At 33.7% G+C, this 27,163-nt stretch overlaps 3 protein-coding genes and 1 pseudogene across 7 annotated transcripts; 2 read left to right on the forward strand and 2 right to left on the reverse strand.

The window, feature by feature from the left end:
- Window positions 1–1,533, forward strand: Ccdc58 (Coiled-coil domain-containing 58). Of its 3 annotated transcripts, none has more exons than XM_083038165.1 (2): window positions 1–376; window positions 695–1,533. In XM_083038165.1, exons 1-2 carry the CDS (start codon window positions 374–376, stop codon window positions 1,079–1,081), a joined length of 390 nt encoding a protein of 129 aa, XP_082894291.1. In that variant the 5' UTR covers window positions 1–373; the 3' UTR covers window positions 1,082–1,533. The 3 variants fall into 3 exon arrangements, with proteins under 3 accessions (XP_082894291.1, XP_082894288.1, XP_082894290.1); XM_083038162.1 differs by having other exon boundaries at window positions 15–283; XM_083038164.1 differs by having other exon boundaries at window positions 300–454.
- Window positions 1,534–3,493: 1,960 nt separating this feature from the next.
- Window positions 3,494–8,563, reverse strand: LOC145936212 (UPF0389 protein CG9231). Of its 3 annotated transcripts, none has more exons than XM_083038167.1 (4): window positions 8,481–8,563; window positions 6,775–6,923; window positions 4,335–4,428; window positions 3,494–3,817 (listed from the first exon to the last, which is right to left on the reverse strand). In XM_083038167.1, coding segments are annotated over exons 1-4 (432 nt in total). In that variant the 5' UTR covers window positions 8,483–8,563; the 3' UTR covers window positions 3,494–3,630. The 3 variants fall into 3 exon arrangements, with proteins under 3 accessions (XP_082894293.1, XP_082894294.1, XP_082894292.1); XM_083038168.1 differs by having other exon boundaries at window positions 8,412–8,534; XM_083038166.1 differs by lacking the exon at window positions 8,481–8,563 and adding an exon at window positions 8,002–8,357.
- An 11,249-nt stretch (window positions 8,564–19,812) lies between these two features.
- On the reverse strand, window positions 19,813–21,005 carry LOC145936574 (uncharacterized). The gene is made up of 3 exons (XM_083038857.1): window positions 20,557–21,005; window positions 20,208–20,409; window positions 19,813–20,121 (listed from the first exon to the last, which is right to left on the reverse strand). Exons 1-3 carry the CDS (start codon window positions 20,641–20,643, stop codon window positions 19,913–19,915), a joined length of 498 nt encoding a protein of 165 aa, XP_082894983.1. The 5' UTR covers window positions 20,644–21,005; the 3' UTR covers window positions 19,813–19,912.
- A 595-nt stretch (window positions 21,006–21,600) lies between these two features.
- Window positions 21,601–23,660, forward strand: LOC145936298 (uncharacterized; annotated as a pseudogene).
- Window positions 23,661–27,163: the final 3,503 nt, after the last annotated feature.

Consider the following 27,163-nt stretch of genomic DNA (forward strand, 5'->3'; position numbering starts at 1 on the left):
TGCGCATAAAATGAAAACTTGCGGACAAAAATCGACGGAACGAACGTAAAAAAGATTGAACCAATCACGAGCGTTCCGCCAATTCCGCATTGCGCATACGTTCCGTACCATGGGACCGCGCCATAAATGCCAAGTAGTGCGGCCAAAATTTTGCTTCAATATTATAGATTTGAAGCGAAAATAATATCAAATGGAACGTATCTATAGTTTTTATGTTCCTACCATTTCTAACCTAAAAATGGCAGCCGCGAGCGTGGAGTGCGGCGATTTTTTAGAATTTCAGGTATTTCCGAAAATATAGAAGTAACACTTGCATATTCTTATACTGCATTATAAGATAGCAAATATAGATATATTTTATAATATTCAAGTTATGGTAAATAAAAAATACTATCATAAAAGTTTTTGATTGTTATCAACTGGTAATTTTACATTTATATACTGTATGAAAAAGGTATATATTATGTATAACACAAAAAGATAAATATTAAATATATAGAATCTCTTAGCATTATTATGAAAATTGTCTCATATATGTATATATATATATAATTTATATATATACATATATGTATAATTTAGTATAATATACACACAATATATTACATTATTATATCATTTAAAATATAGAATATAAAATTAAAATATAAATAAATAATTATTTAGATATGACTATAGTAAAATTATATTTCAGGATACATTAAAAAAAATGCGACTGTTAGATGACAAAATAATTTATATGTTGAACACTACAATTCCAACGGAATCCTTCAAAGGCCAAGTGGATCCCACTGCGCAATGTAAAGACTTATTCCAACAAATAAAATCCGTGCATACACAAAGAGAACAAGCAATCACAAAATGCTTGAACATCGCTAAGGAAAAAATAATACAATTAAAAAATTTGAGAGACAATGGTGATGAGAAACCATCATTAATAAAAAATTTGAGAAAAGAACAGACTACATTGAGATTATTACAAGCTGAGCTTAATATAGAAGAAGTTCTTAAAAAACGTACAGTACAAGTTTATTATGAAAGATGCCGTGCATTTTACAAACCACCACATATGAACACATAGAGTTAATGAATAAGTATAACTGAAAATATATTGGTATAGGATTATATAATTGCTATAATATCTGAATTGTTACAATACAACATAGTAATTTTATAAATATTAATAGATATTAGTAATAATTTGTTTATCTCCAGAATTATTGTTATTTTGTAAAATGAAGATATACAATATATACCAATACTTTTACGAGCGAGAATTCTTTTTATTCTAATTGTACTATCTCAAGAATAAATAAAAATATGATAGATATAAATCATAGATTGTACACATTGTTGTGTATTTTGCAAGTAATTTGAGTGCTGAAATTGAGTAAATGAAAATCAAATATCCATAATATATAATACATACATGGTGATAAATAAAAAATGCCGAAACTAAACCGTTATATCTCTTCTCTGTCATTTTAAGTATACTTGCATCAGTTTTATGAACTAGAGACGTATCAATTTTATTCTAACTGCCATCGAAGTCATTGTATGCTATTAGTCTTGTGCAGAAAAACAGTTATTTTTTAAAGACTATATTTTCTTACATTAACTGATTTAACTCATTCTATACGTGTGCAGAAAATTATTAAGGTAAGATTATTGAAAAATGAGTATTACGATTTCATATTTTTTGTCAAAATGTGTTAAAATGAAGCATAAAATATCTCGTAAACCATTCGCTTTTCAACTATTCCACTCCAATAATTTTATACACCCAATATTTTGCGAGAAATCGATTTATGTAAAAAAATTATGATAATTCCGAATTATAATAGATTTCTAAATCATTAAAAAAAAATAATTTCGAAATCTCAAAAATATCTCCACCTGGAATAAAACTATGTTTAAGACAAGACGTTCCCCTCGAAATCCTACAACTTTTGTATGAAACATTTTTCGATGAAAGCCTTGGTTTTTGAGTTTTAATCCGAAAGTTAAAATGGGACAGCTTGTGTATTTACAGGGTGTTTTGAAAGTCTGGAAACGGTCGAATATCTTATAAACAATACATTTTAGAAAAAATGTTTCAAATAAAAATTGTAGGATTTAAAAATATCTATTCACAGATTTTATCATTTTGACCTCGGGTGGTGTTGTCAAGATAAAGGCAAGATCACCTTTTTTAAATCAAATTGTTATAATTTTTTATATATGTAAATCGATTCTCCGTAATATTCTACATAAAAAGTTATAAGGTAGAATGGTCAAAAAGCGAATAGTTTACAAGATATTTTATTTGATATAACTTTAATTTGATATAAAGAATCTTACATAAATTATGAAATATCTCGTAAAATATTCATTGTGTCCGATGATCTTACTTCAATACTTTTTACATAAAATAATGAGAGGGATCAATTGGTGCAGAGAAAACACAAAGTTGTTTTAAAAAAAAGTACGTAATTTACAACTAGCAGCTACATACTTTTTCTTCATCAGGAAATGAATATTCGACGAAATATTTCATAGTTTATGAAAGATGATGTAAAATTAAAGTATAAAATATCTCGTAAATTATTCACTTTTTGACCATCATACCTTTATAATTTTTTATACAGAATATTGCGAGGAATCGATTTATATGTATAAAAAAATATGGTAGTTCGATTTAAAATATTCAAGGTGATTTTGCCCTGACCTTGGCAACGTCACTCAAAATCAAAATGATAAAATTTGTAAATAGATATTTTTAAACTCTACAATTTTTTATTAACTTAAAGGCTCTCTATATTAATAAATAAATTTTTGTGACCCGTGCACATTATCAAAGTTCTAGAAAAAATTCGCTATAACGCACCAACATCCGCGTACGGCTCTTATAGCCAATTTATTTCTTAATATGTATTTACAATTTGAAATATTTCTTTCTAAAAGGCATTGTTTATGAGATATTCGACTGTTCCAAACTTTTAAAACAACCTGTGAATATATATATATATATATATATATATATATATATATATTATTAGTTTATTCCACGAAAGCATTTAATTAACAATTATTTTGTACAAATGGACGGAGCTTTGTTTGCAGTACAAAGCCTGTCGTGTTTACACGTAAGCCTGTCAATGACCTTCGATTTTCAAAGCAAAAAAGAAACATTTCGATATTATTTATTTCTATAATTTTATAACTTTAAAAGTCATCTCTTTAGCGAAGCGTTTGCGAGCATACTTCCAGAAGAAATTTTTCTTTGTTTTCAGATCCTAAATTTATATTTCAAGTTTGGCCATTTAACCCGGGAACACCCTGTATATGTGTGTATACATATAAACATTATATAATATATAAAGCAATTTGATAATTAAATTACACACAAGATGAAATTCAACTAAAAATGCTATAACAGAGTTCTCGAAAAATTAAATAAAAAAATTGATTTTTATTCCAAGTATATTATTTTAAAATATTAATAACAACAAAATAATAATAACAATTGCTAATATATTTAATTTATTATATATGTTTATGCTTTTCAAAAAAAGTTTATATATATTTGTATTATATCTATATAAATTCTAATTTATTTCTCTACACACATATTTTCCTATATTTATATATTTATTCATTTTTTTCTCGTAACATTTCCTTAAACCAATCCTTTCTTTGTTCAGTTAAAGTTTCTCCTCTTGCAGCTTGTCTTTTTCCAAGTATTACAGCACCTATACAACCAATTAAAGTGGCAACAATCATGTAATTACAGACCTTAATTCGTGCTTTACTCCTTGCAGCAAGTAAACAATCCACTCTGTTTAAGAAAATATTTATTTATCAATGATAAAAAAATTAATTACACAAGAAGAATAAATTAATATAAATTTACTTTTAAATAAATTAAAAATTTTTATTAGAAACGGGTAGTAAGAACGAGATGCGAATAGTATATATATATGTATAGTGCGTCAGTTTCAAAGAAGAATTACTTTCTCGTTAAAACTGATTCGTCGTGCATAGCGCATTAATTTTCTTTGTACAATAACAAGAAATTAAATAAATCATATATATATATAATTCGATATTTTATTTTTAATTAACCCCTCTGTTCTCACTAAAGAATTTTTGATAAAAATAATTTGTTAGATTTTTTTATAATTTTGCGATTGCAATGTTAAAATCTCAGCTTTAAAGAAAGACAATCAGTTTTGAATTTATTTATATTTATTTATTTTTATTTTGTTATTAAGTTATTTAATCAAATTTATATTTTAAATGTTTGTGTTTTTAATAGATAATTACAAATAAGAAAATATAAATGTAATACATACGTAACATCTACAGGAACATCTGCAATACTTGGATATCGTTTTACCCAAACCAACACTCTTTTATCAAGATTAGTCACACGATGCATGCGCGATCCTAAAATATAAAAACTATAAAAATATATATATATAAGTAAAATATATAAAATATTTAAGTAAAATTATATATACAGGGTGTTTGTTTATAAGTGTCCGAGCAAATATCTCGCAACTGATCAAAGTTACAAGAAAGTTTAATAAGAGAAATTTGCACGGCTTTGAGTCAGCTACAAAGTGCATGCAAAAAATTTTTTTTTACTCGTGACCTTTTCGAGTTATAAAGGTCAACATAGTTTTTTTAAATGGATACCTATAATTTTTTTTACATATTTACATAGTAGAGGTTATTTGCAATCAAAATCATATCTAGTAAAAAATTGCTACTATGCATCGTTTACGAGATAATCGACATCTTTAGTATGCAAGTAGTAAACTGGATTCTAAGGATTTTTGAATTTAGATTGATATTCGAAGAGGTGGAAAGACTGAAACAACTTTTTTATGAAACATTTATTAACCCATAAATTGCTCAAAATTTTGCCCATCATGTTCGATACAGCATTCGACGCGTTTTATAACATTTCTCATTGTTGACTGCATTTCTGCTGTAATGCCGATTTTTTTCTTTGGGGTTACATTAAGGACATTGCCTATGCAACTGTTCCTGAAAATGAAGAAGATTTACGACATAAGATTACTAGAGCTGTTGACGGCATTACAGCAGAAATGCAGTCAACAATGAGAAATGTTATAAAACGCGTCGAATGCTGTATCGAACATGATGGGCAAAATTTTGAGCAATTTATGGATTAATAAATGTTTCATAAAAAAGTTGTTTCAGTCTTTCCACCTCTTCGAATATCAATCTAAATTCAAAAATCCTTAGAATCCAGTTTACTACTTACATACTAAAGATGTCGATTATCTCGTAAACGATGCATAGTAGCAATTTTTTACTAGATATGATTTTGATTGCAAATAACCTCTACTATGTAAATATGCAAAAAAAATTATAGGTATCCATTTAAAAAAACTATGTTGACCTTTATAACTCGAAAAGGTCACGAGTAAAAAAAATTTTTTTACATGCACTTTGTAGCTGACTCAAAGCCGTGCAAATTTCTCTTATTAAACTTTCTTGTAACTTTGATCAGTTGCAAGATATTTGCTCGGACACTTATAAACAAACACCCTGTATACATATATATAACTATATTATACCATTAAAGTCTGTTGTCACCCTTATAATTCGCAAACGGCTCAAAATTATGAAAAACTGCGAAATACGTGTATGAACGTTTCGAGGGTCTACTCTTTTAAGAAAGTTGGAGGAGATGTCCTCCCCAAGGGGAGCGTATTTCGCGTATTTCGCAGTTTTTCATAATTTTGAGCCGTTTGCGAAATATAAGGGTGACAACAGACAGACTTCATAGAAACCCTGTATATAACTATATTAATCTATTTTCAATAAAATATTTTCTTTGTAATTAAATGACAAAGATAGTAAAATATAGCAGTTACTAGTTTTAAGAATACACAGATTATTTATAATATTACTTAAAGATAAAATTATTTAATTAAAGTTAAAATATTAATTGCTTTAATTGTTAGCTTTGTATTCTATAAAGTATTTATATTTAGTAAACCTTCCATTGACAGATGCTGATCAATTATGATCCATATCTGAATATTTTAATAAAACTCTTATAACTAACTTTTATAATTAACTGTTATGTGTACGTTTTTTGTATAAAAATATTTTATTAAAAAAAAATATTTTTCTTATTTTAATTGACACACACACACACACACACATTTAAGCACTATTTAACAAAATTTAAGAATAGTGTGTATATATATATATATACACACATATACGTACAGGGTATTAAAAAATTAGACTGATGAACTTTGAAGGAAAAAAGAAGACTTCGAAATAAACATTTTTTGTTAATACTTATAATTTTCTTTACAACTTACTTAAACGATAAAAAAACACATAAGTGGAAAAATTAAGTTCAAAACATATACATATAAAAGTGAATCATTCTTTTTATAGTAAATGTTCAAAAATTTCATCATTAACTTCAATACAAAGGTGACAAAAATTCAATACAAAAGCCACAAATTCCTATTTCATATCATGTAGTATAAAACTAAACGTTATAAAGAAAAATAGTATTAACACCAAAAAATGTTTATTTTGAAGTCTTTTATTTCTCCTCAAAACTTGATTTAATTTTTTAACACCGTATATATATAAAATTTAAATCTAAGACATGTATAAAAGAAATTTTATTATGGGGATCAAAATAGATCCAACTGCATTGATCCACCATCTGTGGTCATATCATCTGCTATTTAAAGATTAATTAGTTTATGTAAGAACTTATAAATCCTTTACCCAGAACATTAGTTTCCTTTATATTTTTATTGGTTCTTTGCTCAGAAATTTTATCTGTTTTATTAGTTTCTTGTATAATACTGCTACGAGTAAACCATCTCGCTTTAGTATGCATCTTGGCACTATAAATAATTTTTTTCAACAGCATCCTGTAAAAAAAGTAAGTATAATATAATAAGGGGAAAAACTATAAAACATTTAAAGTTTAATCAATTGTTATACATCATCACATAGTATTTTTAAAATAAATAGGTTAAATCCTTTAAGCTCAAGACATAAAGCCTTTTATTATGAGAAACTTATTACGATATGTAGATAGAATTGTGAAAATATATAATACGTAAAGAAATTAAAAAGTTTGTGCCAAGTATAAAGATTTAAGAATAAACATAAGAATATAAATAATAATAATAATATAAATAACGAAAACATTGAATTGAATGAATTAAAATACATTATTGTATATTACTAAATATTGCCATAATTTCAAGTCAATTTTTTATATTTATAAAAATCTTATTTAAAATGTATTTTTTAAACCAAATTTAATACTGTATTAAAAAATCACAATATATATATATATATACACACTGGGTGTCCAATGACTCGAGGTCCATATATTAAGGGCATGTTATTAAAGTCATTTAGAGTTGAAATTGTTTAATAAACTTATGTGCCAAAATACTTCCTAACAGAACAACTATTGAAAGTTGATATTTAAGAAAGTTGATGATTAAATAAATATTTGAAATATTTTCTGAGTCTGGTATTGTTTATATTTTCTGTCAGTCAATAGTTTATACAGAACAATCTCGCAATAGGGATGAACTTGTGAATAGAATTATGGTTGTGAGGCAATGCAAATAAGAAATTCTCTTAGCATGGTGGAGCGAGCTGTTAAATCACTGTTACGCAGAGTAAACTTTTGCATCTGCAAGGGATAATTTTGAATAGAATTTGTAATATATTTATAAATAAACAAGTTAAATTAAATGTCTTCTTTCCTTTTTCAAATATTTATATTAACTTTCAATGATTGTAGTACTGTTAGGAAGCATTTGCACAATGTTTATTGAACAATTTCAACTATAGATGACTTCAATAACACGTCTTTAATGTATGGACTTTGAGTCATGGGACATCCTATATACAGTATTTAGTTTCTCTGTACAATATACACTCAATAGTAATACACACAATATATACATAAAATCTTATAATTATTACATTATTCTAATCATTAACGTTACAATGCTATATTTTTCAAAACAAGCAAAAATGATTGATGCTTGAAGGCGCGGTTTGATGATAAATTCGCATTCATAATTACTGTGCAGTTATTATTCAACTGTGATTTTTAGGTTACTTATCTATTAATAAAAAAGATATTTATAAAATTTTGATGTGCCTGATTTCTGGTATCTTTAGAAATTGATATTACATTTTATTCTATCCTATATATGTTTTATGTTTATGTGTATTCTGTGTGTGTATATATATGTGTGTGTGACAGTGTGCGCCTCACACATATATAATTGTTAATAAAAGCTTTGTTCTTCAGAAAATATTTATTGCATTATTATGGAACTATTTAATGCATATGTTACATATATATTACTATATAGAGTTATACACACTTTGTACTCGATGATAGTTTATAATGAATAAACAAATCATATCGTGATTATTAATAATAATGTACTAACATATATTAATTAATGCTTCGTCTATTTTATATATAAACAACCTTGATTTTGACCATAGACTTATACAATAGCACAGAGACCCTCTAATAAAGGCCGGTATTCATAGTCCGTTCTTATATTTAAGATCGTCTTAAGACCTCGTTTAACCAATCAAATGCTCGCATAGCATCTCTTGATTGGTTGAACGAGATCTTGTAACGTCCCGTCATTTTCGCGAAACCATATTTTTGCGCGCTACTGTTTTTCCTGCGCCAATACTTAAAATTTAAGGATAATTAATGATTTTCCTCTTTACATATAATTGTTTAGACTAAAATCAAGCATTTATATTATTAATTACTAACCATACCAAATCTAGGGTCTCCAGTTATCTAGTTCTAACTAGCCGCTACCAGGAACTAGCGATCCGACCAATCAAACGTCATCCGAGACCCCTGAGCGTATACTTCAACTAACCAGTTATTATTAAATGAAACTAACCCTTAGCAATAAGAATATATTTTAATCATGACTAACCCACTTATATATGAATATTCAATATTAATTAAACAATATAATAATATTATTTATGGAATCAGAAACATAATAACTTGTCGAACTTTACTTAACAATTTAAGACTTATAGTAATGAGTTTTAGAAGTATTTTAATCACTGACAGAATTATTATGAGGAAGGTTCCATAAATCCTTATCTTGCGATGCATTGTAACGACAAGCCTGCGACAAGCATTCGATGAATTACTAAAAGTGTTCAAACACTTAATATTTTAAGATTTCATCCGCAATTATATTTACGAAGCCTTATTTCAGTCATTAAATGATTTCGATAACGAACCCAAGATTATTAAGATTTATTGAGTAAATTATTAAATGAAGAGACTTATAAATAAGGCTCAAGTGGATATAATTGAAGAGAATATTTTATTACAGAATTAAGTCAAACGAGAACAAGAAAGTCTCGATATTACGTTATGGAATCATAATTCTATAATTTAGAAATAACCTAATCTTACCCTATTGCATTAAACTCAAGTTTTATTATAAATTATCAATCATTAAGAATTCTAACTAATAATATAAAATAAATTATATAAGAAATGATTCCATAAAAGTACAAATGAATATTTGGCGAACTACAAGAAACTTTAACATGTATCTATGCGCAGACCTCTCTAAAATCAGCTCATAATCAGCAAGTAATTAAGTGCCGATCGTAGGTGACAAGCCGCTTCCGTCCGTTATCTCCCTCGCGTTATCGGATGCTAGCGTTCAAACCACAAAAGAATAATAAATTAGACACTTCTTGGAATCGTCGCTCCTCATCTCAAGCTCACCGCCTAACTTCGATATCCGGTCCAGATTATCTAAAACTCGTAAATTGATAGTTGACACCTAGAGCGTTCGCTCCTGCGGGTCACCGTATCGTGACCTCTTAGTACAATTTATTGTGACATATTCCAAGAAAACGTCTTTCTTAGAAATCCCCACCAAAAGGGAATTGCACACGACACTCAGATTTTTCTCGATTTGATGGGTATATAAACCCTTAATTCTTAACTTCATTGCGGCATACCATCATTATCATCTCACCGTAACTCTACGGCATCTCATTATCGAGATCCCACCGTAGCTCTACAGTACATCATTTCTGTAGCCTTACGATACTCTGTATAAAGTCACGCGTTTGCCGTCAACTGCGTCGACATACCCAATTTGTTAGTCGCGCATAGAATTATAAAGTAAAAGTTAAATAAAGAACTCTTGTGCTTCAAAACTCGAATACGTTGATTTTGCCAAACATCCCGCGACCGAGGTCCTAGAGAAGGGAAGAAGGCGAACGAGCGTATTACGATCCACTGCCTGAAGTTCACAGTCTATCACAAGGTAAGTACTTATAATTACCCAGACTATTTAACACGCCAATTTTAATTCTAAGTTACTATAGACTGACAATTCTCTTTCAATCACTACCTTCTCCTAAAACAAATAAACGAAATTCACTGTTAAGCATTGCATGCAGCTAACAGTTTCCCGTTGTCAATCAGTATTTATCAAATCAGAATCCAACTACCTTTTCATAATTATTCAAGGTATCAATATCAGAATTTAGCAACATTAACGTAGAAACAATACTCCTGGTATCACTCGGACGTCGTCCAAACCCGCATTTTACCTCTAGCCGTTGGACGTACCTTTCGTAGGTCCAGACGACTCTTTACCATTTCCCCAACTTCCCGTCGTTGTCGAGGCATCCATCGTACTTGCCCGACGACAACTCCTCATTACCTTTTCTCACCTAATAAAAATCGATAACAGGAGAAAGATATCGCATAAGGATTCTTAAACAGAATTCCGGAACTAATTTCACTCTGGACGTGGTCCAATCCTCATTTTACCTATAGTTGCAACGCATACTTTTACCGTAAGCACACAAGCAACTCTCTGCCTTTTCCCCTACTTCCCGTCGTTGTCGAGGCATCCATCGTACTTGCCCGACGACAAACCTCCCATCAACACCCTGCGTATCTCCATCGTCGACGAGGCATTCATCATACTTGCCCGAAGACATTCTCCGTACCCCCAGACCTTCCTTTTGAATTCATATTTAAAACCAAATGAATAGACGTATCGGATATTGATATCTCACTCCCTCTAGTTCCCCTTCATGTTATCTCACGATAATCCTTATCTAACTCATTATAAATATATTATTCTCATCATTGCCTCTACCAATTAATTCAAATGCTACCCAGATCTACTGAATTAGACGTCCAAGGATTAACAAACGATGATGCAAATTCAATTATAAACATAATTATCGGGCTACTAACTGACGTTTTAGAAGGAACTATTGATATCGATCAATTCATAGTCTGCTTAGATAATCTTCATATCCCTGGTGCTCAAATAAGCGTCGAATTCACAGACGATTAAATAAATATCAAATTCATTTTATTAATTAGCCCCTGAATTATTATTATCCAGATGAATAAACAACTTCAAGGCTTAATTTGCAATACAATTTACCAATTAATACTCAATTTGATCTATGAATATTTGAATGGTAAAATAACTTTCGATCAAGTCATAACTATTTTAAACGACATCGAAGATATCGCTAATAGATTCGATACTCCCAACTAGTAACTAATACCCCACTCCTGTGACCTACAACATTCCCTAGATCCGTAACTTCGGTCCTAGCTCTCGGCGTCCCAGAGGTATAGCCGGTGTAAGCAGGTTGCCTCACAAAAATAGAGAGCGCCCGTTTTCTCACTAGCCTAGGCATAGAGAGAGAAGGAAGATCACCCAGACGTGACAATCCAAAAACTTTGGTGGCAGCGGTGGGATTGCCTAAAGGACTGATAAGGATCCTCCTGTGTAAAGGTCTCAGGAATTAATCCTCTTTCGCGTTAAAATTCTAAAAATTTAAATCGAAAGTGAATAACGAGTGTAACTTGAAATTTGATCAAATTGTCGCTGACAAGTGTGGCAACAATTATCGCTGTCGCTGACGAAGAGGGTGGCAACAGACGATTATGATTGAATTTTCAATTATATTCAATTCCTTTCCTAAATGATTATCTTGATTTGAGATTCGACTTAGTTGTCGCTGACGAAGTGTGGCAACAACACCAACTGTCGCTGACGAAGAGTGTGGCAACAGTTGAGAAATAAGTTAAAATTTCAAATACATTTTATTTTCCCTCATGCCCAGGAAAGGCGGGCGTCGAGTTCAAATTAAAAGGATTAATTTCCAGATCAAAGAAACCATCTCCTCTTTCCAAAATCCCCTTCCCTTATTTACCAAATTATACAATTTAACTAATAATACAAATGACCCCGAACCACTATCTAACGAAAATAAGAGTATCGATTACAACCCAACGCCAATAGAATTCGAATGCAAATATCCTGATTACAAAACAATTGAACGTACAGATCCCCGTCGCAAAATCTATAAAATTCGACATCTATTCGGTCCCGATTAAGCGACCGAACACTGTAACTAATCTTATTAATATATTTTCTTTCAGCCTCTTATTTCTCTCTAAGGTAAGTGCGCCATGCCGACTACACGATCGCAAAGTTCTAATCCTCCCTCCGAGGCTGAGGAAGGTGTATCACGATCCGAACTTGAAATTTTTAGTCAAATGTTAACGGAAAAAGAAAAATCACTCAAAGAACAACACAAATTACTGCAGGAAAAGACAGACGAATTTAAAGTACTATTACGAGGACTTGAAACCAAAAAATCAGACGACCAGCATGACTCAATATTAACTACCTTAGTTGAGCAAATCTCTCACCTTAGTGCTTTACCCAGACAAGTAGAGATTTTAAATCAACGTATTAATAATAGTCTGACTTCTGATGCATCCAATCAAAGAAGAGCTCATTTTGATTACCTCCCTTCAGAAAACACTCATGCGACTAGCCCCGTCGACATACCTTCTCTGATCCGTTTTAAAGACGTAGTCGATTCTATCCCTAAATACGACGGACACAAAATGTCTGTTTTTCAATTTAGTAAAATCTGCGAACGTGCCCGCGAATTAATACCACAATATCACGAACATTACTTAGTGCAACTTATAATTAATAAATTACAAGGACATGCTTACTCCGCAGTAGAAGGAAGAGAATATAACTCTGTTTTTTCATTAACAAAACAGTTAAAAGCTATTTTCGGTCCAAATAAATCTGTAGATCAGTATCGCGGTGAACTCGCAAACATCTATATGAAACCTAACGAGGATATTTTCGATTATATAGCCAGAGTAAAAGAATTACGTGCAGCTATAATCGACGGAGAAAGCGACTGTTACGGAGAAATCGACGAATCCACCAAAGATACCATCGACCGTAGTGTTAGTACTAGTTTCGTTAACGGTCTCCCTACTGATTTGTTGATTAGAGTTAAATTAGAAGGAGCCTTCTCACTCGACCACGTCCTCGAGACTGCTATAAAATTATCAAAAACTCTAGAAGCAGAAAATGCGCGCAAACGGGCTACTTCCATGCATAGAGCTAACATTCCTCGCGCTGATTTCTCGAATAGATCCGGACCATTGCAACAAACAATAACTCATGATCCACAACAATCCTCTCTATCAAAATCATCACGAAATAATATCCCCTTTATAAAACCTCTTATCCCAGGACAACCCGGACCTAATTACCCTACCGAGAAAATCTGTCGCTACTGTAAAAACCCCGGACATCTTATTGACGAATGTCGCAAGCTCGCGTACAGACGCTCCCTCGGAAATAATTCTTCCCCTCCTCACCCTTCTACCAGTAACAATAATCAGGGAAACGCCCAGAGCGTTCCGGTAACAATTGGCGCCCGCCGGAACGATGCTCAACCGGGACGCCCTTCTCTTCTCCAACGCGCACCAGTTACTACAGTGCGACCTCTAAGCCCGACTCATACCTTATCACCAGTATTGGAAGAATAGAAGAAAAAGCAAAACCCCATAGCTTACCCACTGTTGTCCTTTCATCCCCAGACCTTCAGGGAGACTGCCTCTTCATGGTCGATTCAGGCTCTGGAGTAAATCTCATAAAACGACACTGTCTTGATCGAAAAATAAAAATTCGCGAAGAAGATGTCCTAGCTCTTCAGGGACTATCTTCAGAAGTGATGCCGACTTTAGGCTCCGTTGTTATAAATTTTCTTGGTCTCCCTACCTGTTTTCATATAATTCCCGATACCGTCACTTTTCCTCAGGATGGAATTTTAGGAAACACCTTTTTGAAAACACGCGCCGCTACTATCGATTATAAAAATCGATGCTTACATTACGACGATATTAGAATTCCATTCTCAGAGGCAAGTTTTCTCCGCGTCGGACCGCGATCCGTCTCGCCCTTTTTTATTAATATCACTAACCCAGATAAATCATACGGATATATACCTCGCTTCGTGTATAACAAAGATGTATATCTCGGAGAAGCTATAGTCTCTAATATTAACGGTAAAGCTTACCTACCCATTATTAATACCTCTGACCGTGCTTATCACGTAGAGGTCCCTTCTGCCGAATTAGAAGATTTTGACTTTGCGGATACGTCTGGATCCACGATCCCAGACGGTGTCGTCAAAACCCGAGGGAATGAGACGACCGACGGTCCTTCTTCTGAATGCAATGAAAAGGTTAGATACGAAAATATCACTGCAACCTTAGGGCACCCAGTGATTCATAATGATCAATTAGATTTTGAAGACAACTCTACCCAAGTCGTTGCAACCCGAGGGCTCGTAACGACTTCTCCTTTATATATTAATAACCCTTCATATCTCGAAGAAGTTCGCAATGACGAAGCTTCTCGCGATCGCACATCTGCTACTATGCAGCTTCTACGATTAGAACATTTAAACTCCGAGGAGTTCAATAATGTCAAATCATTAATTCATAATCATGCCGACAGATTTCATCTTCCTGACGATAATCTCGGAGCTACTAACGCCACTCAGCATTTCATACCCACTACTAATGAGATCCCTATCCATACGAAACAATATCGATTTCCTCCTGTCCACAAAGACGAGATCAATAAACAAGTTAATGAATTATTATCCAATAATTTAATCGAATATTCTACATCCCCTTATAATTCCCCCGTGTGGATAGTACCCAAAAAATCAGATTCGCAGGGAAATAAAAGATGGCGAATGGTCATCGACTATCGCGGTCTCAATGAAAAAACCATAGGAGACGCATACCCTCTCCCAAATATAACTGATATTTTAGATCAATTAGGATCCGCTAAATATTTCTCTGTTCTCGATCTAGCCTCCGGTTTCCATCAAATCCCCATGGCTCCTAAAGATGCCCCTAAAACCGCATTTTCAACTCCATACGGTCATTATCAATTTAAAAGAATGCCTTTCGGTCTAAAAAATGCTCCAGCGACTTTTCAAAGATTAATGGATAACGTTCTTTCTGGATTACAGGGTAATGAATTATTCGTATATATGGACGACATAGTTATTTACGCCAGATCTCTAGAAGAGCATGGAATTAAATTTAATAAATTGATGCAAAGATTAAGAAACGCGAATTTAAAATTACAACCCGATAAATGCGAATTTCTACATCACGAAGTAGCGTACCTCGGTCATATTATCGGAGATGACGGAGTCAGGCCCGATCCAAAGAAAATAGCATCTATAGTTAGATTTCCCCCTCCGAAAAATGAAAAACACATAAAACAATTTCTAGGATTAGCTGGATACTATAGACGATTTATCCCTCAATTTTCCAAGGTCGCTAAACCACTCACAGACCTACTAAAGAAAAATAATACGTTTAATTGGCAACAAAAGCAAATAGAGGCTTTCGACATTCTAAAACGCTCTTTATGCTCTGAACCTATACTTCAATATCCCGATTTCACTCTACCTTTCATTTTAACAACCGACGCATCCGGATATGCTGTCGGAGGAGTACTCAGTCAAGGGCAAATCGGAAAAGATTTACCTATCGCTTATACCTCCCGCGTGTTAAATAACGCCGAACAAAATTATTCTACTATCGAAAAAGAATGCTTAGCCATAGTTTATTGCGTCAATCATTTTCGACCTTATTTATACGGAAAGAAATTCACTATTATTACTGATCATAAACCCCTCGTATGGTTACATTCTATTAAGGACCCTTCCTCCAGATTATGGAAATGGAGAACAAAATTGGCTGAATACGAATACGAAATACAATATAAGAAAGGGAGTTTAAATAATAATGCAGATGCTTTATCCAGAAATCCACCTATTAATCTCGCCATTCCTCTATTCGTAAATCACGAGTATGATGAACCTCCAAACGAATCATTAGTCGAACCTGTTTCTAGTAACCCTAATATTTATTGCGAAGTTATTAAGACTCCTCCACCTAATCCACATCCTCAGGAACCTGACGTAATAGTAGAAGAATATTCCAGTGACGACGACAGCAGCGAAGACGGCGACAATAAACGAAGAACAGTTATTGACCTACGCGAAGGAGATCACATATATGAAGAAGTACTCCAACTCGCAGAACCACGGGAAACAGATTTAATTCTAGTAACCGAAAGCCGCGACTGTTTATTAAGACAAAAAGACGATCACGTAATTTTTATTCAAATGGATGGAACTCCTTATGATAACGGCGCTAAAGAATATCAACAAGCAAATTTACTACCTGTATATGAGAACCTCACGTTTGAAAGAGTAAATGTACAAACAGTTAAATCAAAAACATTAATATCCATTCCTATAAGATTAAATAATCGTTCGCGCTTAGAACAACAAACGTTAAAAAATTGTATGCGTTCCCTTTTAGATGCCGTAACCGAATTACGTTTAGCTTCCTTTAGTATCAGTAAAACTGATCGTTTCGACGATATACCATGGCGATACGTGATTAGTCAAATTCAAGAATTTTTGAGAGAATTACCCATCCACATTACAGTCTGCGAAAACTTAGTTCGAATTCCCCCTGCCGAAGAACGCGAAACGCTCATTATCGAGAATCATTCTTCCGCTCACGGTGGTCATAAAGGAGTAACTAAAACTTATAACCGATTAAGACCTTATTACCATTGGAACACTATGAAAAAAGATATACAGCATCTTATTCAGAGGTGTCGTCAATGTCAGTTAAAGAAATTAACACGTGTAAAAACAAGACAACCCATGGTAATTACAGATACACCTAGGGCCGCATTCGACAAAGTAGCTCTCGATATAGTAGGTCCTCTCCCTATAACAAATTCTGGAAATCAATATATATTAACTATGCAAGATTTATTGACTAAATATTCTGTAGCCGTTCCTTTAAGAGAAGCTAATTCTTTATCCATTGCTATTGCGCTCACTAGAAATTTCATTTGCATATACGGCGCTCCTAAAGCCATCCTTACGGACCAAGGAACTAATTTTCTCTCTGGTCTCATACGAAATTTAGCTAAAATGTTTAATATACAACACTTTAAAACTACCGCCTATCATCCTCAGTCTAACGGTTCTCTTGAAAGATCACATCATGTACTGACAGAATATCTTAAAATTCAGGTCCAGAAAGAGAGAGACTGGGATAGTCATATTAACATGGCAATGTTTTCTTATAACACTAGTGTTCATGAAGGAACTAAATACCCACCATTTGAGTTAATCTTCGGTAGAATAGCCCGATTACCCTCCGCTCACCCACCTGTCGAAGGAAATCTAGAGACTACCTATCGAGATTATCTGACTGATTTATTTAACAGAATACATGACACACAAGAAGACGCACGCAAAAACCTCATAAACTCTAAAGAACGAAGTAAACATTATTACGATCGAAAAGTTAACGAACAAAATTTTCAAGTAGGATTACGTGTATTTTTACTAAAGGAACCTGCAAAAGGAAAATTCGCCGACCAATATACCGGACCCCATGAAATTATAGAAGTTCTACCGCAGTGCAACGTCAAATTATTAGTCAAAAATAAACCCAGAATTGTTCACGTTAACAAGTTAAAAATTGCACATGTTGAACCAGGATAAAATAACATGTATCATCTTTGTTTACAGATGTTGGCAGCGCCAACGAAACATTATTCCAGGGCCTAAAGCAGTTATCCTCTTTAACAGCTCTCCATCGTCTGTGACTACGAACTGCCCCTAAGGCCCCGGATCAACTTCAGGTGGAAACAGTTCTCCTTTTTATCAACACTGTTTTACGGATCACCTGACATCTTTTATTAATTAACTAATTAACAAATTTTCCATTTCTAATAAACCATCTTAATTTCTGCTTAAATGCAGCAACCGTACTAAATATTTCTACTTTATACGCATAAAAAAAAAAAACTTTAACAACAATAAATACTAACGCTATACTTACTAATTGCAAAATGTGCATCGGGAAGAATTTTAAATACAACCCACATCCCTTGTTAAAGCACTTTCCAGAATTATATGAAATAAAATGCCTACGAATATCTGGCTACCAAGCTGAAGAAAGTGGCAATAGACTTTGTATTAAATGCTATAACCGCACAACCCCAAAGGGTTATAAACATATAATTGGTCACGGAGTTATAGACGGAGATATGAGCCCTGCCGACTGTCAAATCTGCAGCAGCGAAATAGCCATAGAAAAACGCTCTGTTTTACAATGTAACGATTGCTTTATCGCTTATATAGAATTCATGAACGCCTTTAAAACATACTATTCTAACAAAATCGCACTTCTAGTTCTGGACACTGCTACCCTGGATGTTCTTTACCTCTCGGTGTACGATAACAACACTGGCTTCGAAATTGAATTGAGAACCCCAACCTAATAACCAAATAATCTATTTACTAAAACAAAATCTATTTTCTAACATTTACATACTCCTATGTAACCTATATTCTAACCTTGATGAGTTATCTAGTCATAACTAAAACAATTCTATAAACGGTCTCTAGCTTAACATTTATTAACCAAATAAATCACTAATCTATAACAAAGTATAGAATAAATTATATCTTTATTATAACCTTATAAATACTTAAGTCTAAGGCAAATGCAATTCCGCGTAATTAACTAAAATTAGGAGATACAGTAAACTAGTTATACTACATTTCGTTAAACGTACAGTCTAAAACGTAATATGAAAATTATACGCAGCATTTAATCATTATTAGTGTTCAAATTTATAGAGATAATACATATATATATTAAATGATAATATATCGTTAAAATTATATAAAATATACTATACTTTAAGTAACGATAAAGTGTCCTATCTATTTAATCTTATATATAAAATGATAAAATGTCTCTTTATAGCTTCCTTCGATCTTACTACTATAATTATTCTGGCGAAACAATTACATTACGACAAATAACTAGTCTTAAGCAAATATGGCTGACAAATATCTGATTTATTTAATCTTGATCGTAGATAATAAAGTGCTCGTCCTATTTAATAAATAAAAAAAATAAAAAAAAATAAAAAAAAAAACAAAATATATATATACGATAATTAATACGATAATAATATAACAAAGTGCATTCTTAGCTTCTTACGAATCATATATATATGGATTTAAATCATAAGAATATATATATTTTAATTAATGAATCTTAATCATAAACAATAAAATGCTTCTACGGTGTTTCCTCTAATCTTACGAGTATATAAAGTACTTATGAAGGCAGTATGAAATAAAATAACGCAGTTTCTCGATAAGCATAATTTTAATAATTACGTAAAATACATACGATAATAATTATTATAAAGGAACTATTAAAAATATATACGAACATTTGCGATCGCGCGCGCGCTCTTCAGAATAACCTGAATCGATGACGCTATCAAGGCAGTTCTGAAACAATGCACAAAAATAATATAATGTCAAGCAATGAGATAAACCCAAAGCAAAACAAAGTAAAAGAAAGCTTACTTACCTAATTCTTATAGAATCCCGCTTGGCGTAAAACTTCTTCACGGTACTCCGCGTCTTCAAAATCATCGTACCCCGCGTCCTCACACCTCCTCACCGGCGCCGCGAAATCGATCATTCTCTGCACCCTTCTTTCAGCACGTAGTCTACTCATCTTCACTACGTTCTTCCACAAGCATACCCTCCACGGTGGTCCACAATCCCAGTCGTCCTCTAACAAACAAATAAAGGTTACATACATCGAATTATCAATTATATATTAACAAACCGCGTCATAAAAAAAATTTAAAAGAACTTACTGAGCATCTCATCGGTGATCAGAAATCTCTCTCTGAACAATCTCTCCTCCTCGCTCCATTCCTCAAATAATTTATTCAGGGAGAAAATATCATCCCCTTCCTCCTCCAGGAAAGCCTCCCAGCGCCGTCTCTCTTCGGCTCTCACTCGCCGATCTTCGCGATCCTTCTTCGTGTATTGATACACAGAAAGAATAACGTTGGGCTGAGAAAGAAAACCCTTAATTATTATATTTCCCTATCTCGATCGCCCCGTTCCAAATTATTAAGCAAATATCAAATATCATTAATATCAGAGGTAATAGCATTAATAATAAAACAGACTCATACACATTCATGAATAACTACTTACGTTCTCCTTATCAAACTCCATCACCAGAATTATCGGTAATCGCCTGATCACCACCCTCGTTTTCGAATACGGGACTTCAATTTCCATTATAAATTTTTCTTTTCTCACAACACTCTTACCACTGCAAAAACTAAAGTGCGACTGTACGATTCTTCTTCGTTGACCTGCACGTGGAAAACCATTTTCTTTTTCCTCCCATTCCCCCTCTACTCACATACACTTCTACCTATGATATGTTTACGACTTGACACGCCCTTTCTAACTTACCAAAGACGTTAAAACACAACCTTTCCCAGCGAAAAACTACACATATGGATGCAATATCAGACCCTCGCAGCTTGGCGGCCTGATTCAGAGAACTAGCAAAATACGAAAGCGTCCTCGAAAAAAATAATAACAAAAAGAGAGAAGAGAATTTTTATTTATCATTAAGCATCTATGTAAGTTAATATAGTATATATTCCTCGCTACGATAAGCTTCACCCTAAATAATTAACATCTACGCATTGGTTCTAACTGACCTAATTAAAGTAATTTTAATGAAATATATATATATCTTAAGTATAGAACGTACATATATACCCAAGTACAATTCTTATATCTTACTCAGTTGCAAAATAAAGTTATAAGACATATAGCATATATATATAAAAAAAAAAAGAAAAAAAATAATTTACATATTCATAATTTTAGAATAAAACGTGCATATAATCTATTATAATTCCATACTTTACTCGGTGACAAAAGAATACCTCATATACTATATATATATATATATATATATATATATATATAAAGAAAAAAAACCCAAAAAGCACACAAAAAATAATAATAATAAAACAATATATATATATTTACGTATAATTAGAATAAGAATATATATATATTCAATAATAATCACATATATATATATCCTACTTGATTACAAAGCTATAGGAATACAAACATACACATATAACCATAATTTTAAAGCAATATCACATACACGAACAATTAGATTAAGAATATCTATATATATATACTTCACTATGCATTATTACAGACATGTTGTCGTACTTCGCGATTCTCGTTCTCGTTAATCCGATTCACGCTCTTATTGGATTCGATTGTGGCGGACAACACCTGAATATTACTTCGGTATCGTTGCTCGATGTTGGAGAATGCAATCTTGATATACGGAAACCCAATTCGACTGACGTCTACATGCAACTCTTACAACTCTCGGAATACAATCATGCAGAAGTCATCCAGTGCAAGGTGGAAATATCACGGACAATTTACCACTGCGGAATGCACTCGCATGTCTCCATAGTCCATAACGGAAAGGCAGATTATATCCACGAAACCGGATATACAGTGTGCCGAAGGGCATTCCAAGATGGAACATTCTCTCTCGGAGATAGCAATATCATTCACGGACTAAGAGCTAATCAGACTACTTATCATAGTCTCACCTTAGCCGGACGCACTAATAACGACGGAACCTGCAAAGGCACTCAGTACTCCGACCCTTACGGAACCTGGGACAACGTCGTTGTTCAAGCCATCGTCAAGATCTCCTTGAGGACATCGCACGTTCCCGTACAATTAAACTCCGGAAAAATAATATTAAAATCCGGAACCATTTGTCTCTTGAGCGAAGGATTTTGCATCGATTCCGAAAACGGATACTCGTATTGGAAATCCTTGCCAACATCCGCTTGCAATTTCCATCAATATGACGTTCTTTATGAGGGTTTAGCAACTAAAATTACAGATAATTCAACTAACCCTCTTTCTCCGATTATTTATAGTCTGACTACGCAGGACGTCACGTTCGCACTTACGAAGACAAAAGAACAACCCTTGTGCGGATACACTTTATTTCGCACAGAGCACCCTAAGCTCTTTATCCTAGAGACAAAGCAAGGCGATACCTTCGCCAGCCGAGGTATCATCCCCGTGGACAACCTGGATATATTCACATATATGAATTCTAAATTCGTGTATGTGGAAAAACACATCCGACAACAAATGACTTCATTATATTATAATGTTATGCAACAAAAATGCGAATTAGAAAGACAGGTAATAACCAACGCCCTGTCTTTCGCTACTCTTCAACCAGATGAATTCGCATATCGCCTTATGAAAGGACCCGGCTATATGGCAGTTACAACCGGGGAAACTACGCACATCGTCAAATGCATACCTGTAGATGTTGTAGTAAGGAAAACAAAGGAATGTTACACGGAATTACCTGTAACCACCCGCAACACTTCCTTGTTTCTCACCCCGAAATCCCGGATAATTTCTAAATATGGAAATCAAAGGGAATGCAGTTTTGAATTACCAACTATGTACCGTATCGAGGATACATGGGTTCAATTTACACCTGAACCTCAAATCAGACAGTTACCTCCGCAACAATTAAAACCAATGACGACATTAACCTGGGATTATTTGACGCCAGGAGCCCTCGCTGTCAGCGGAATATACTCCGAAGAAGATATAGAAAAACTGAGGGATCACATTATGTTCCCCGCAGAGAAACCCGCTCTTCTAAATACAATTGCAAGAGGAATTACGGGATACTCCATTAACTCCGACGCTGTCTCCATGTATAATTTATTGGACGAAGCCTCTCTCAATAAAATTGCCGAGAGTGCCGCCTCACGAGTATGGACCGGATTTATTTCATTCGGATCAGCAACCGCTGGAATCCTTGGCATTCTAATAATTATTCGCATCATAAAAGTCTTCGTCGATACAGCTATTCACGGTTATGCCTTACATTCCGCCTATGGATGGAGCATGCATTTGGCTGGAGCCATTTGGAGCTCTCTCACTCATCTACTACTTCATCTCGCACGAGGACCTGTCGATAGGACCGATAATAAAAACCAGCCAAGGGACCACCGTCACCTTCTGCTCCTGAAGACCTCTCCAGGGAACCTACCGTAATCATTAATGGGTTTTCAAGACCAAATGATAATGCCTCATCCAACATCGAATCAGCAACTACTAATAATGTTTCTGATATTAATTCATATCAGAATTTAAGAGATCGTTTAAAAGATCTCGAACAAATTCCTTCGAATACATCGCAATTTGTTCTTAAATAAGGGGGGAGGTGTAACGTCCCGTCATTTTCGCGAAACCATATTTTTGCGCGCTACTGTTTTTCCTGCGCCAATACTTAAAATTTAAGGATAATTAATGATTTTCCTCTTTACATATAATTGTTTAGACTAAAATCAAGCATTTATATTATTAATTACTAACCATACCAAATCTAGGGTCTCCAGTTATCTAGTTCTAACTAGCCGCTACCAGGAACTAGCGATCCGACCAATCAAACGTCATCCGAGACCCCTGAGCGTATACTTCAACTAACCAGTTATTATTAAATGAAACTAACCCTTAGCAATAAGAATATATTTTAATCATGACTAACCCACTTATATATGAATATTCAATATTAATTAAACAATATAATAATATTATTTATGGAATCAGAAACATAATAACTTGTCGAACTTTACTTAACAATTTAAGACTTATAGTAATGAGTTTTAGAAGTATTTTAATCACTGACAGAATTATTATGAGGAAGGTTCCATAAATCCTTATCTTGCGATGCATTGTAACGACAAGCCTGCGACAAGCATTCGATGAATTACTAAAAGTGTTCAAACACTTAATATTTTAAGATTTCATCCGCAATTATATTTACGAAGCCTTATTTCAGTCATTAAATGATTTCGATAACGAACCCAAGATTATTAAGATTTATTGAGTAAATTATTAAATGAAGAGACTTATAAATAAGGCCCAAGTGGATATAATTGAAGAGAATATTTTATTACAGAATTAAGTCAAACGAGAACAAGAAAGTCTCGATATTACGTTATGGAATCATAATTCTATAATTTAGAAATAACCTAATCTTACCCTATTGCATTAAACTCAAGTTTTATTATAAATTATCAATCATTAAGAATTCTAACTAATAATATAAAATAAATTATATAAGAAATGATTCCATAAAAGTACAAATGAATATTTGGCGAACTACAAGAAACTTTAACATGTATCTATGCGCAGACCTCTCTAAAATCAGCTCATAATCAGCAAGTAATTAAGTGCCGATCGTAGGTGACAAGCCGCTTCCGTCCGTTATCTCCCTCGCGTTATCGGATGCTAGCGTTCAAACCACAAAAGAATAATAAATTAGACACTTCTTGGAATCGTCGCTCCTCATCTCAAGCTCACCGCCTAACTTCGATATCCGGTCCAGATTATCTAAAACTCGTAAATTGATAGTTGACACCTAGAGCGTTCGCTCCTGCGGGTCACCGTATCGTGACCTCTTAGTACAATTTATTGTGACATATTCCAAGAAAACGTCTTTCTTAGAAATCCCCACCAAAAGGGAATTGCACACGACACTCAGATTTTTCTCGATTTGATGGGTATATAAACCCTTAATTCTTAACTTCATTGCGGCATACCATCATTATCATCTCACCGTAACTCTACGGCATCTCATTATCGAGATCCCACCGTAGCTCTACAGTACATCATTTCTGTAGCCTTACGATACTCTGTATAAAGTCACGCGTTTGCCGTCAACTGCGTCGACATACCCAATTTGTTAGTCGCGCATAGAATTATAAAGTAAAAGTTAAATAAAGAACTCTTGTGCTTCAAAACTCGAATACGTTGATTTTGCCAAACATCCCGCGACCGAGGTCCTAGAGAAGGGAAGAAGGCGAACGAGCGTATTACGATCCACTGCCTGAAGTTCACAGTCTATCACAAGGTAAGTACTTATAATTACCCAGACTATTTAACACGCCAATTTTAATTCTAAGTTACTATAGACTGACAATTCTCTTTCAATCACTACCTTCTCCTAAAACAAATAAACGAAATTCACTGTTAAGCATTGCATGCAGCTAACAGTTTCCCGTTGTCAATCAGTATTTATCAAATCAGAATCCAACTACCTTTTCATAATTATTCAAGGTATCAATATCAGAATTTAGCAACATTAACGTAGAAACAATACTCCTGGTATCACTCGGACGTCGTCCAAACCCGCATTTTACCTCTAGCCGTTGGACGTACCTTTCGTAGGTCCAGACGACTCTTTACCATTTCCCCAACTTCCCGTCGTTGTCGAGGCATCTATCGTACTTGCCCGACGACAACTCCTCATTACCTTTTCTCACCTAATAAAAATCGATAACAGGAGAAAGATATCGCATAAGGATTCTTAAACAGAATTCCGGAACTAATTTCACTCTGGACGTGGTCCAATCCTCATTTTACCTATAGTTGCAACGCATACTTTTACCGTAAGCACACAAGCAACTCTCTGCCTTTTCCCCTACTTCCCGTCGTTGTCGAGGCATCCATCGTACTTGCCCGACGACAAACCTCCCATCAACACCCTGCGTATCTCCATCGTCGACGAGGCATTCATCATACTTGCCCGAAGACATTCTCCGTACCCCCAGACCTTCCTTTTGAATTCATATTTAAAACCAAATGAATAGACGTATCGGATATTATCTCACTCCCTCTAGTTCCCCTTCATGTTATCTCACGATAATCCTTATCTAACTCATTATAAATATATTATTCTCATCATTGCCTCTACCAATTAATTCAAATGCTACCCAGATCTACTGAATTAGACGTCCAAGGATTAACAAACGATGATGCAAATTCAATTATAAACATAATTATCGGGCTACTAACTGACGTTTTAGAAGGAACTATTGATATCGATCAACTCATAGTCTGCTTAGATAATCTTCATATCCCTGGTGCTCAAATAAGCGTCGAATTCACAGACGATTAAATAAATATCAAATTCATTTTATTAATTAGCCCCTGAATTATTATTATCCAGATGAATAAACAACTTCAAGGCTTAATTTGCAATACAATTTACCAATTAATACTCAATTTGATCTATGAATATTTGAATGGTAAAATAACTTTCGATCAAGTCATAACTATTTTAAACGACATCGAAGATATCGCTAATAGATTCGATACTCCCAACTAGTAACTAATACCCCACTCCTGTGACCTACAACATTCCCTAGATCCGTAACTTCGGTCCTAGCTCTCGGCGTCCCAGAGGTATAGCCGGTGTAAGCAGGTTGCCTCACAAAAATAGAGAGCGCCCGTTTTCTCACTAGCCTAGGCATAGAGAGAGAAGGAAGATCACCCAGACGTGACAATCTTAAGACGATCTTAAATATAAGAACGGACTATGAATACCGGCCTAAGAGTCTAGCCAACAGATAGAGTGAAAGTATATGAAAAGCGCGTTTCGTCCATGTTTATACAGAATCCTGCGAGAGAGAGAGAGAGAGAGAGAGAGAGAGAGAGAGAGAGAGAGAGAGAGAGAAATAAAGAGCAATATAGACAGGGACTCTAGATTTCACTTAACACGAGTGTGACATAAATAGGCTGCGTTCGGAAACGTTACCCGAGTGCATTCCCTCTCTTTTATATCACTACTCTCTCAGTGATATAGAAAGAGAGGGAATGCACTCGGGTGACGTTTCCGAACGCAGCCATATATGCGTTTACACCTTGAGTTGAG

This window comes from Prenolepis imparis, unplaced genomic scaffold (genome assembly GCF_030444845.1).
Source record: "Prenolepis imparis isolate NDT839.2.m4 unplaced genomic scaffold, iyPreImpa1.0 SCAF_5, whole genome shotgun sequence".
NCBI classification, from domain to species: Eukaryota; Metazoa; Arthropoda; class Insecta; order Hymenoptera; family Formicidae; genus Prenolepis; species Prenolepis imparis.